This window comes from Alexandromys fortis, unplaced genomic scaffold (assembly GCF_014885135.2).
Source record: "Alexandromys fortis isolate MF-2015 unplaced genomic scaffold, M_Fortis_MF-2015_v1.1 scaffold_94, whole genome shotgun sequence".
Classification (NCBI taxonomy): Eukaryota; Metazoa; Chordata; class Mammalia; order Rodentia; family Cricetidae; genus Alexandromys; species Alexandromys fortis.
The window spans coordinates 668,510-682,674 of record NW_026067979.1 but is presented as its reverse complement, the minus strand read 5'-3'; the positions used below and the strand labels follow the sequence as shown (position 1 = coordinate 682,674).

At 39.8% G+C, this 14,165-nt stretch overlaps 1 protein-coding gene across 3 annotated transcripts in view; it reads right to left on the bottom strand.

Moving 5' to 3' along the window:
- The window catches only part of Ptpn2 (protein tyrosine phosphatase non-receptor type 2), a 60,775-nt gene that overhangs the window by 11,453 nt on the left and 35,157 nt on the right, over positions 1–14,165 (bottom strand). For 2 of the 3 annotated variants that reach the window (XR_007594590.1, XM_050157907.1), the window contains exons 5-7: positions 5,779–5,913; positions 3,406–3,615; positions 1,079–1,231 (exon numbers count right to left, since the gene is read on the bottom strand). Coding sequence is in view for 2 of the 3 variants with exons in the window: in XM_050157907.1 (XP_050013864.1) it covers positions 1,079–1,231; positions 3,406–3,615; positions 5,779–5,913 (498 nt within the window). In the remaining variant the exon portion in view is untranslated. The remainder of the gene's footprint in view (positions 1–1,078; positions 1,232–3,405; positions 3,616–5,778; positions 5,914–14,165) is intronic. The other variant, XM_050157908.1, reaches the window with a different exon arrangement.

The following is a 14,165-nucleotide window of genomic DNA, read 5'->3' as shown; positions in this document are numbered from 1 at the left end:
GGCGGGCAGAAACAGGCGGATCTTTGTGAGTTCAAGGCCAGCCTGGTCTACAAGAGCTAATTCCAGGGCAGGCTCCAAAGCTACAGAGAAACCCTGTCTCGAAAAATCAAAAAAAAACAAAACAAAAAAAGTAATGTAAAATTAAGAAATACAGATTAACAGTTATCTATAGTAAAACTTATAGTCATATTAAATATATTTTCAAGGTCAAATAGATACATTTTAGACAGATGGTCTTCATACACTTCAAAGGACTATAGAATATGGCATTTAAAATGTTTTTTGTCTCTTGGTTAATTTTTGAAGATTTATTAAATTATTAGTATATAGTATTCTGCCTGCATGCCAGAAGAGGGCACCAGATCTTATTACAGATGGTTGTGAGCCACCATGTGGTTGTTGGGAACTGAACTCACAAGATCTCTGGGAGAGCAGTCAATGCTCCTAACCACTGAGCATTCTCTCCAGTTCTAAAATGTTTTGTTAATATAGGGCTTTTTCATGTCAGTGTAAAGTAGGACCAATTTACTTCAAGAAGATGACAGGTATCAAACTCTACATGGAGTTTGCTTTCTTTATGGCAAAAGCTAGCCACTGTCAAAGAAATTGTTCAAGCAGGACACAAAGGAAAGTGTCTGTCAAACTTTGCCAAGACAAATAATCCTTAAAAATACCTGTGTCACAGAAAAGTCTGTCAGATATTTTAGGCCTGTAGGCCAAAAATGAATACACCGTTACAGAGGAACCTTGGGGTGAAAGGCAGTGGTGGCGCATGCCTTTAATCCCAGCACTTGGGAGGCAGAGGCAGGAGGATCTCTGTGAGTTCGAGGCCAGCCTGATCTACAAGAGCTAGTTCCAGGACAGGCCCCAAAGCTACACAGAGTAACCCTGCTTTAACACACACACACAAAATGAATCTGACATTGGCCCTTGTCCTCTGTACATATGCACATCAGAACTTGGCCAAAAACACAAACATGTACACACACATAAAAATAATTACATTAAGCCAGGTGGCAGTGGCATAAGCCTTTAATCCTAGCACAGACACTATCTGATAGTAGTGACCGTGATTTACCTGTATATTTGAATCTCCTTGTGTGTACTTTGCTCCTTCTATTATAGCCATATAGGAGAATCTGAGCTGGTCTGGCGTCTGGATAAGTCCCATGCGATACTTTCTCATATTCAGTAATACTTGTTTCACATTAACATCCTCTCCTTTTTCCATCTGCAACAAAGGCAAAAGCAAGTTGTCTAAGTCCAGGAAACAGAAACAATACAAGGTCACCTCTCAGAACTTAGCTGTGTTGTAGATCCTTAAAGAAAAAATGATTTGACACATGATGGCAACAACCCATTATTCTGACACACCGGCTGTCAAAGCAGCACCTGAAGGGTCTCTAGATATTCACGCAATTCCAATCACAGCAATTTCATTCGCTCTAATCAATACTCAGTGAAAGTAAGGAGTCACACTTATTTCTGGCCAAAACAAGGGTAACTGCCCTTGTTTTCTCTCTTTCTCTCTCTCTCTGGTTGAGACCGGGTTTCTCTAGGTTGCAGCTCCTTGTAGACCAGGCTCAGGCTGGCCTTTAACTCACAGATATTCGCACGCCTCTGCCTCGTGAGTGTACCACCATGGTCTGGTTTTGTTTTTATCTCTTAATGTGACTTATTTATTGCCCTCCCTCCCTTCCTGATCCATAGAGCAAGTTCCAAGAAAACCAGGGTTACATAAAGAAACCCTGTATCAAAGAAAAGAAAAAAATAAAAAACCAAAACCAACCAAACAACTAGTGGATGCTGAAGGACTAGATGATACAGAAATCAAGGCACAAAGTATTATCGACAGGTTTGATTCTATAATAAAAGGAGGGAGAAAGAAGGCAGGTATTAAAAGAGGCATGAGAACCTAGAAATCCCCTATGTCCAAAGGTCATAGACTAAAGGTCATAAAAAGAAAGAATGGAAGGGGGCTGGAAGGATGGTCTAGCAATTGAGAACACTGAATGTTCAATTCCCAACAGACACATAATCATATTACAGATAGTCGTCTATCTATGATAACAGTTTCTGAAGATCTGACATTCTCTTCTTCCTTCCATGAAGACCAGGCATGATATGAGCAAAACAGAAGAGGAGGAGGGAGTTTGAATCGGTTGTGGCTGTGGGTGGTGGGTTAAAAAAAAAAGTATAGATCTTGGGGTTCCATACAAGAGTCTCAAGACTGGCTCTGTACTAACATGTGGTGTCCTGGTTTCACATCTGTTGATATGAGAGAACACTGGATAGAAGCAGCTTAGAAGGAAAGGTTTTATTTTAGTTCACAACCCCAGACCACAGCCTATCATTTAAGGACTTGCTATGTAATTGGGCTGGTCTGGAACTCAGAGAGAATCCTTTACCTCTGTTAGAATTAAAGGTGTATGCTACCACAGATGGACTTCTTTCTTGTTTTATGAGACGGTCTCTTACTGGATCTGGGTAAGCTATGGTCAGTGAGCTCTAAGGACCTACCTTACTCCCACTTCCCAAGTTCTGGGATTACAAACATGGCACTGTGTATGTGAGGCAAATTTTCTGTCCCAGCTTACTTAATGTTGAGATGACAGGTACGAGCCAAGCTTGACTGAGACAAATTTCTTGGGGAAGCTCTGGAACTGTTGGACACACTCATATACCACCCAGGAGCTAGAGCTAATTTAAACAGTGGAAGGTAGGGATTTTCAACAAGAAAGTACAAGTTTAACCTAAAAACACTAGATTTTAGGATATGACATTTGAACTTACTGCTGCCTATAGAAACAGTTAAGACAGAGGAAGGGGCTAGGTGGATACAAGAACTGACTGCTATCACAGAGAACCAGGGTTTGTCTTACAATTATGTGCAACTCTGTTTTGGGAACTCGGTGCTCCCTTTTTGACCTCCACAGGCACCAGTCATGCACATGGCACACACACATACTTGAAGGGAAAAAACATAAACATAATTTTAAAATTTTTTACGAATGTTTATCAGCTGGGTGGTGATGGTGGTGGTACAGATGAATTTCTGATTTTGAGACCAGCCTCATCTACAGAGCGAGTTCCAGGACAGCAAGGGCTACACAAGGAAACCCTGTCTTGGAAATCAAAAAAACTTTATCCGTTCCTCATTAATATTATAAAACCATAAAACAAAACAAAGCAGAGACACAGAACTGGCCAGGCAGGGTGGTGCATGCCTTTATAGGAGTAAAATACTTGAGAGGCAGAGGCAGGCGATTTCTTAAGTTTGAGGCCAGCCTGATCCACAAAGAGAGTTCCAGGACAGCCAAAGCTACAAAGAGAAACCCTGTCTCGAAAAACCAAGCCAAACAAAAAACCCCACAAACCCAAAATAAGGTCACCATGAACACTTACCAGAACAAGGCAGGTGTCTACAAGAGAGAAGGTGCCAGAGCGCCCAATGCCTGCACTACAATGGATCACTGCGGGTCCATGGTCTGGGTTCAAGGAGCCAGATTCTCTAACTTTAAACAAGAAATTGAGGAATGAAGCCGGTGACTCAGGAACTCCAAAATCTGGCCAGGTGGTATAATGAAAGTGAGATATAGTTCGGGTTTCACCACTCTGAAATGTGAAAATCAAGGGGAAGTCAGTTCCGATTTTTTTCTTTTATTTATTTATTTTTTAAAATTATTTATTGTATTTTATGTATATTAGTGCTGTATCTGCATGTATACCTGCATACCAGAAGAGGGTATCAGATTCCATTATAGATCATTGTAAGCCACCATGTGGTTGCTGGGAATTGAACTAAGACCTCTGGAAGAGCAGTTAGTGTTCCTAACCACCGAGCCACCTCTGTAGCCCTCTAATTTTTTTTTTTTAGTATATAAGTACGTAGTTATTGCTGCAGAAACATGTTTTGGGAACATATGAAAACAAACAAAAGAAACTAGAGATGGGACTACAGCAGTGGAAGGCGTGCTTGCCTTATATATAGAAAGCCCTGAATCATACACCAAACCCTGGCTGAATCTGACAGCACATACAACTGGGTATAGTGGTACATGCCTGTAATCCCAGCATTTAGGAGAAAGAGATAGGATGATCAGAAGTTCAAGGCCATTTTGAGGCCCTGTCTCAAAAACAACAACCACTAAACAAAATCATTAGATGACCTATAAGATATGGGAGGATCATGAGGCTGGGCAGAGGAAAACCAAGCCTTGGGCTTTAATACAATAATGTAGCTGCATTTGCCAGGGAAAAATAGAGTAACAATAAAAGGTACTTCCACCCATCTAAAAAGTACATGCACGTATTTATTTATCTTCATTTTTAGTTGTTAGTGCATGTTAATAATCAACTCAAACATTATTTTACTAAACAGACTAAACAAGTTCTTAAGGTCAACTTGGCCACATTTCCTCACTTTGCAGTTGTCCTGGTTACTATCAACAACTCGAAACATTCTCCCTTGTTTGTTCTAACTTACTCAAATTCACAGTGCAAGCAGAGATAAATGTGAAAGAGGAAAAGCGGCCCCTCTGATACTCAGGGGACAGCAGCAGCACACTGACAGTCACCTGTGAATATGTGTCAGAACCATGTATGACGACAGACAGGTAAATATTCCTGAGATCATATTCTACACTTTATTTTACCATTTTCTTCCCAACTCAATAGAGTCACATTTCTGTATGGTCACTTCCAAGTTCAGTATGTCTTTTTCTTGATCTTTGGGCTACTTCCAAGAGTAGTTAAGTATCAGGAGCTATCATACTGGCAGAAGATGTTTTATACACATCCATACTTTCATTTGCTCTCCACAATAGCCCTGCAAATATACAATTTCCATTTTATAGATGAGGAAACCATACCTCTACTGAGTAGTAGAGCTGGAATGTGAGTTCAAGTTTGTTCCAGTGATTCTCTCTTTATTCCCAAGTATGTTTGCATTTTCTTGGTGATGGGTACTGAACCCTAAACCTTTAAGCATGCGAAGAAAGTTCCTTACAACTCAGTAATATTCACTACCCACTTATATTTTAGTTTTTGGTTCTTGAGACTTAATCTAATCTAGGGCCTGGAGTATACTAATCAAGTACTTGATTAATATGTTCTATCCAGAACATCCCTTCCTACATTTTTAGTAATTCTTTTTTTTCTTTCTTTTTTGGTTGTTTTTATTTTATTTTATTTTATTTTATTTTATTTTATTTTATTTAGGACAAAGTTCCTCTGTGTAACCCCTTTCTGTCCTGGAACTCGAACTCACAGAGATTTGCCTGTTTCTGCCTCCTGAGTGCTGGGAATAAAGGTGTGTGTTACCACATGGCAAAATTCTTTTTTTCTTTTAAAATTTACTTATTTGCATTTATGTATGCTTGAGTGTCTGCATATATCTATGTGCATCATGTATGTGCCAGAGGCTGTAGAGACCAGAAGAGTGCACTGATTTCCCTAGATCTGGAGTTACAGGCAGTGGTAAGCTTCTTGATATGGGTGCTGGAATTGAAGCCGGGTGTTCTGCGAGAATAACATGTACTTTTAATCTCTGGCCCCAATAATTAATTTTCAATCTTCAAATATTAATATTAATCTAAACATTATAATTCTTTGTTTTCAGGATTTCTTCAGTTACTTTCTACAGAAATACAATCTAAACATGTTTATGACTAGATACTATTACAAAAATTAAAATTCAAGCACAGTACCAATCCTAGTAATAAAGAATTCTTAAAACCATCAGATGAAACCGAAACCCTGAAACCAGAAAAGCCTTACATTGATATTTTCTAACTGCAGTAGATGTACTGTATAATATGACTTCACATCTTCAGATAAGAGTTTCACACTAAATCCTGTTTCCTTAAACAGCATCTCTCGGTCATCTGTTGGCCAGTATTGTGCACATTTAACCTAAATTTAAGAACAATAGTTTAGACATATTATAAAACCATAAAAAGGAAAATAAACCTCACATATACATAGTATAAACTTCTTCAGGTACTGTATCCTAAGACTATCTGAAGTATTTTAATGAGAATGACATCTTGTAAAGTAGCTCCATAAAATGTTTCCTTTAAATTTAAAAATCCATAAACAGCTAACATGTTCATAAAAATGTGATATACTTTCTTTAAAAATATTTATTTATTATGTATACAATATTCTGTCTGTATGCCTGCAGGCCAGAAGAGGGCACCAGACCACTCTACAGATGGTTGTGAGCCACCATGTGGTTGCTGGGAATTGAACTCAGGACCTTTGGAAGAGCAGGCAATGCTCTTAACCTCTGAGCCATCTCTCCAGCCCATGATATACTTTTTTGAGACAGAATCTCTTTAAACAGCCCTGGATCTCACTGTATAGACGAGGCTGTGAACTCAGAGATCTGTCTGCCTCAGCCTCCTGAATGCTGAGATTAAGGGCATAAGCCGACATGCCCTGCTAAAGTGTGCTAGTCTTAAAGCATAATAACATTTTAACATATTCACTCTGGATTTCTATTATCAGGCTCTTACAAGAACCTTATCTTCAGAAAACACCAGCGAGGTTTTCTTTTAAGACAGTTATCAGTGGCACACACTTTTACTCCTTTCACTTGGGAGGCAGGTGAATCTCTGAATTCAAGGCCAGCCTGGTCTACAGAGTGAGTTCCAGGACAGCCAACCAGAAAAATTGTTACTCAGATTAAGGATAACAAATAAAGCACAAGAGGTAAACAGGACATTTTACACTAAGGAGAGAAACAGAAACAGCATTAAAGCAAACAGAAGAAATGCAAAAGAAAATTCAACATATGTAGTGGGGGAGGGGGAACAGACAAGAACACCACCAACAAACAGTAGCAGAACAAATACCAACTATGAAAGAGTATTTAAACTACATACTGAAAGGCCAAAATTTTTTACCTGAGAAACCGATCAAATGACAGGACTTATTTTTGGAAAATTTAATGTTAAAGAAAAAGGGAGACAGGTTCAAGAGATGGCTCAGTGGTTGACAGCACCTGGGTTTGATCCCCAGCACCCATATGACGGTACACAAACATTCATAAACCCAGTTCCACGGGATTCAGCAGGTATACACATGTACACCCACACAGGCAAACAATCATAAGTTTAATATAAAATAAATTAAAAAAAAGAAAAAAGGAGAAAACCCTTTCAAGCAATATAGGTAAAATAAGTAATGGATTTATAAATAAATAAAAGAACATTCATTTGACTTGGATAGTAATCTATAATGCTATATAATGCTAGAGAGAAATGAATGCTATCAAATACGAGCCAAAAAATTTTTATACTCTGCCAAAATGACTTAAGTACTAAAACAGCAGATGCACTTTTACTGACATGTAAGAAATCAGCGATGAAAATGCCCACAACGCTAGATGAAAATGCTAGAGAAATGGTTCAGCAGTTCGGAGCACTTGATGCTCTTGCAGAGGATCCAGGTTTGACTCCCAGGGCCTGCATGGTGGCTCACACCATGCTTTACTCCAATTCCAGGGGATTGATGCCTTTCTCTGACCTCTCAAGAGTACCAGGTACATATGTGGTGCCACACATACACATTGAGGCAAAACACTCATCATACACATAAAAGGAAAATAAATCTAAAAAAAAAACCTTAATGCCCATGAGTCCTTCTTTATGACTTGACATGAATATTAGAATAAGTGGATAGATTATCAACAAGGACTGATGATGAATATTATATACACCCAAATGGTCCTCTTGCCCTTCCAATTATTATTATTATTTATTATTTTGCTTGTTTGTTTTTTGGGTTTTGTTTTGTTTTTGAGACAGTGCTTTTCTGTGTAGCCTTGGCTGTCCTAGAACTCACTATATAGACAATTCTGGCCTCCAACTTGCAGAGATCCACCTGTCTCTGCCTCCTGAGTGCTGGATTAAAGATATGCATCACCAGTGCCCAACTGAAGATCCAATTCTTAAATGTTCTGGAACCAATCTGTATTCTGTCAATCATGTTTTAAATAAACGCTGATTGGCCAGGCAGAAAGTATAGGCGGGAAAACCAGACAGGAAGTAGAAAGGATGCATGAGAACAGGAGAATTCTGGGAAGGAGGAAGTTGATTCCTCCCACTCCTGCCCAGACCACCAAAGCCACAAGATGTGATCTGCCCCACTGAAAAAGGTACTGAGCCACATGGCTAACATAGATCAGAATAATGGGTTAATATAAGCTACAATAGCTAATAAGTAGCCTGACCTAATGGGCCAATTAGCTTTATTACTTATAGAGATCTCTGTGTGATTTTCTTTGGGGCTTGCTGGCTGTGGGATACTGGGCAGGACAGAAATCCCAACAAGCAGGCCCTTCATGTTACAAATTTTCGTTTTTCACTCATACCCACAGTAACTAGTATCTCAGCACACAAATACTGTAAACAGGCTCCTTTATTTTCCATAACATAGGGGTTACTTTTTTGGTTTGTTTGTTTGGTTGGTTGGTTTTTCAAGACAGGGTTTCTCCGTGTAACAGCCCTAACTGTAATGGAACTTGATCTGTAGACCAGGCTGTTTGTTTGGTTGATTTTTCGAGACAGGGACTGTGGCTGTCCTGGAACTTGTTCTGCAGATCCACCTGTCTCTGCCTTCCAAGTGCTGGGATTAAAGTTAAGCACCACCAACGCCTGTTTGAGTTTACTCTTAATTAGTGATTGTTTACTATTATTCCTTTCAAGGGATCAACAGCTGGTGATAGCCCAGCAGATAAAATGACACCTTTACCCTACAACCTAGTTCCTCTTGAACACTGCAAACTTAACCACAGGAAAAGATGAAAACCAAACAAACAAAGAACCTCACCTCAGATGCACATATACAGAAGACAAACAAAGGAAACATGAAAAGCCAAGGCAGTATGATGCCTCCAAAAATTACTAGTGCCAGGCAGGTCGGGGTGGCACATGCCTTTAATCCCAGCACTCGGGAGGCAGAAACAGGTACATAACTATGAATTTGAGGCCAGCCTGGTCTACAGAGTGAGTTCCGAGAGAGCCAGGACTCTTTCACAAAGAAACCTTGTTCCAAAAAAAGGAAAAACAACAAAAACCCAAACCCAAAAACCAACCAAACAAACAAAAAGAACAAAAACAAACTAGTCCCACTGTAATCCCACTATAATGATCTTTAAGCAGAGGAAATTCCAAAGAACTCAAAGAGGGGACTGAGGGGACTAAGCTTAGCAGCTAAAAGTGGTCACTGCATAAACACCAGAAGCTGAGACTCCATTCCAGCACCACAGAGTAAAGCTGGAGACAGAGGTGAGCACACAGATGTGGGGGAGCAGAGATGAGTGACTTCCAGGGGCTCACTGGCCAGTCAATCTTTCGCCACAGACAGGCCACCCTGACATAAAACTCCATCTGAGTTAAATGACGTCATGGATCAAATGGACCTAAAGACATTTACAGACACTATGCAAACGACACAGATTACATGTTCTTAGCAGCATTCCAAGAAATTTCCTTTAAATAAGATCACTCTTGAGGAATACTGTCCTCGAGGAATGAGATGCCACTGTGTCTTAGAACTGCAGCAGCAGTGATTACCCGTGAGATCTGTACAATATTGAGCCCTGTAGCATTCCATAACAAATGGAGAAGCTTACCAGGCTCTTCCCTCTAAGGGTTTAAAGGCAGTTAACAGTGGCTGGGGAGAGGGAGAGATGTTTTTCTTTTTTCATTTTGTTTTTTGAGACATGGTCTCCCGAGGTAGCTCTGCTGCCCTGGAACTCGTTTTGTAGACCAGGTGGCCTCAAACTCAGAGACTTGTCTGCCTCTCGAGTACTAAGATCAAAGGTGTTCATCAGCATGGCTGGCTTTGAGACAGGTATTTTGCTTTGGTAATGGAGTCAGAAACATTAATTTTAAAGCACCAGTGTTCCTAAAACTAACTTCACATATATGCTATTGTAAAAAGTGCTGTTTCTTAGCCTCCCAAATGCACTTGAGTACAACTGTCTGTTCCTATCACTGTAGTGAGCAAATGTTTGCCTCACCGGAAAATTCACACAATACTCTTACAGAAAACAAATCTTGAGGAAAATTAAAATATTGTCTTATACTCCACTTGACCTCAATAGAATAAAACTACAAAACAAGAAAAACAACAGAACATACAAAGAAACAAACAACAAAAAAAAATACCACTGAATGAGAATGGATCTCTGAAGACATCAAAGAGAACAAAAAACATGTATAGAATTGCATAAAAATTACAGCATAATATTCCAAACCCTGTGAAACAGAATGAAATCAGTCCTAGAGAGAAGTTTATAGCTGTAAGTGCCTAACATAAAAATAAGTAAATATATGCATCAGAGTTATCTCAATATCTGAGGCTTTGGAAAAACAAGAACAAGCCAAGTATAGATAGTAAGAAATAAGATCAGGGCAGAAACTAATGAAATGAAAACTAAAGAAGCAATACACAGACTCAGTGAAACAAATGCTTGCAAATGCATTCATTTTATGAAACCAGCATTACTCTAATAGTAATGTTGGACAAAGGCAGAACATATAAATAAAATGATAGACCACTGTCTTGGTGAATATAACTACAAAATTCTCAATAAAATACTTGCAAATTGAATTCAAGAACACAGAAAAGAGATCATTCACCATGATCAAGTTGGCTTCATTCCAGAGATTCAGGGACGGTTCAACATAGCAAATCAAGAATCATACTTGACCACATAAATTGACTCAAGGACAGAAAACACATGATGTTAAAAAGACATCCCTTCATGATAAAAGTCCTAAAGAGACTAGGATTAAAAAGGACATATTTACACACAATAAAGGCTACATATGACAAACCTATAGCCAACATCACACCAGGAGAAAATTCAAAACATATTGGCTACAATAGGAAACAAGACAGAGGTTTTCATCTTTCTCTACCTTTCCTTATTCAATACAGTACTTGAAGTTTTAACTAAGTAAGATAAGAGAAGGAAATGAATGGATACAACCAGGAAAGGAAGAAGCCTATGTACCCTTATATATTGATAGAAGATCCTACATATAAGATATCCTAAAGATTGCATCAGAAAATTCTTAGATTTGATGAACAGTTTATTCAAGTGTCAAGATACAAAATTAATATTTAAAATCAGTAGACTTTCTATCAGTAACAACATGTTGGCAAGATATTTGATCTCACTGTGAACCCCGAGAGACTGCGTTACTTACTGAAAAAATCTATTTCTAGCTGTAGTGTGGCTCTGTCCTAGCATAAACCAAGAGCTTTGTGCTTACTGTAAACAGGATTAGATAAAATTAACCATAGGTCAAGAAGTAGAGCAAGTAACCAGTTGACAGGCAACGAACAAGAAAAAGACCACAGAGAGTAAGAGAGAGTCAGAAAGATGGACAGAGACTCACACATGAAGTAGAAGGGAGGAACATTCCGGTGGAGTTTTTGTTTGAGACTGTGAAACAGAAAGGAAATTTTTGGGGATGCCTGAGGAGGAAGGTCAGCTGGGGACTTTTTCTGATTCTCTGAGCTAGCAGGTCTTCACCCCAGCATCTGGCTCCCAAGTCTTTATTGGTAAAATGGAATGGAGTTTTTGCTTAAAAAAAAGAAAAAGAAAAGACAAACATGTTTACAAAGAATCAGGGAATAATCTCATTCTAATAGCTTTAAAAAAAACTTGTAACAAACCTAGGTAAAGAAAGATCTCTACGGGACGGTTACCAAGATGGGTAAAGAGACCCTGATCATCAATTAAGCATAAGGAGGCCACAGCATGGTTTGGCTCATTCCTTTGCAGATGAGCCAGAGAAGAGTATGGAACATTTTTTTAGCCGGGCGATGGTGGCGCACGCCTTTAATCCCACCACTCGGGAGGCAGAGGCAGGCGGATCTCTGTGACCAGCCTGGTCTACAGAGCTAGTTCCAGGACAGGCTCCAAAGCCACAGAGAAACCCTGTCTCGAAAAAACCAAAAAAAAAAAAAAAAGATCTCTACAATAAAAGCTGCAGCACTAAAGAAAAAATAAGAGAGTAGAAGATGGAAAAACTTTTCCTCCTCACAGATCAGAAGAATTAATACTGTAAGGGCAGGAACTGTGGGTTAGTAAAAAAAAAAAAAAATTCTTGGGCAGAGGTGGCACACGCCTTTAATCCCAGCACTAGGGAGGCAGAGGCAGGAGGATCTCTGTGAGTTAGAGGCCAGCCTGGTCTACAAGAGCGAGATCCAGGACAAAACAAAACTCCCCAAGCGAACAAACAAACAAAAGAATCCTCTTATGAAAGTTCTAAAGACTGGGGAGGGGGGGCATCTAATTCTGAGCAAAAAAGTAAAACAAACAAAAATACAATAATGATACATCATACATGATTTCAAGTTATACCACAGAGCCATAATAACAAAAAAAGGCTTAATACTTTCACAGAAAGAAAAACGGATCAATCCAATAGAAAGGGAACCCAAAAAAGGCAATATAGTTTCAATCAGGTGATCTTTGGTGCAGGTGTTACTGTGAGTCCAGTGGGTGGATAGACAAAAGCAGATCCTGAGGGCTCACAACCAATTCAGTCAAAACAAGGGCCCCCAAGTTTGGTGAGGGGCCTTGTCTTAAAACTAAAGCACAAATCAATGAAGAATAAACTCTGCTCCCCCAGTGAACATGCACACAGACAACACAGACACCTACGCAGTGACTTTCTGAACAGGGCCTCTATTCACTTGGGAAATAATGTCTGCAGGGACATCTTATGTTTTAAAAAGTAAAAGGTTTCCTGAATATCAGAGTGCTAAGTCACCAGAGGCTAGGCAGTGGTGGCACACAAGTTTAATTCTAGGACTCAGGAGACAGAGGCAGAAGGATCTCTGTTAGTTCAAAGCCACCCTGGGCTACGCAAGGTTGAATCTGTTTAAAAGAGAAACAGCTCACACAAGGGTGATTCCTGTGAAATGACTAAGCCTTAATGGACCTGAGAGCCAGTTGGCCGATGCTGATAGTAAAAGCATGCACAGAGGGCCTTGACAAAAGATGCCAAGTCTGACAAGAGATGATGAGGACCCTGCTACAGATCCCAGCACCTGATCACACGCCTTAATGACAGCAATAGAGAGGTAGGGACAGGAGTGTTACAGCTCAGCAAAGAGAAATAAGGCTTCCGGAGATGGGAGCTCAGTGCAGTCTGAGGTTTGGTGGAGACAGATGGAGCATGAAGATGCAGTCTGAGGACAGGATCACCCCTTTGGTCTGAGCACTGGTAGAGATAAAAGAACTCTCTAGGCATACGCCTTTAATCCCAGCACTTGGGAGGCAGAGGCAGGCGGATTTCTGTGAGTTCGAGACCAGCCTGGTCTACAAGAGCTAGTTCCAGGTCAGGCTCCAAAACCACAGAAAAACCCTGTCTCGAAAAACCAAAAAAAAAGAGAACTCTCTAGTTGCTGGCCTCTCTGCTTCTCTCATCTTCAGCATTAACCCCTGTATCTAACTCTTGGTTTTTATCATTAAGACCAATTAGAATTTCTATTACAAATGTCAACAGCTGACAAAAAGAACCTCATGAAATTATGAAGTTCCAGGAGCTGGAGAGATGGCTCAGAGGTTAAGAGCACTGACTACTCTTCCAGAGGTCCTGAGTTCAATTCCCAGCAACCACATGGTGGCTCACAGCCATCTACAATGAGATTTGGTGCCCTCTTCTGGCATGCAAGCATACAAGGAAGGAATGTTGTATACATAATAAATAAATCTTAAAAAAAAAAAGAAATTATGAAGTTTCTGCACAGAAAAGCAAGTGGTTAAGTGAACACCTAGTGAGCATCTTTGCTAACCATTTTATCTGACAGAAGACTAATATCTAGAATATACAAAAAACTCAAAAACATAAACAACCCAGTCAATAAAGGGGCTAATGAAATGAATAGACAAGATGAGACACAAATTGTCACTATATACATGAAAAAATGTTCAGCCTTGCTAGCTACCAGAGACATGCAAACTAAAACTACACTGAGCCGGGCGATGGTGGTGCACGTCTTTAATCCCACCACTCGGGAGGCAGAGGCAGGCGGATCTCTGTGAGTTCGAGACCAGCCTGGTCTACAGAGCTAGTTCCAGGACAGGCTCCAAAGCCACAGAGAAACCCTGTCTCAAAAAACCAAAAAAACTA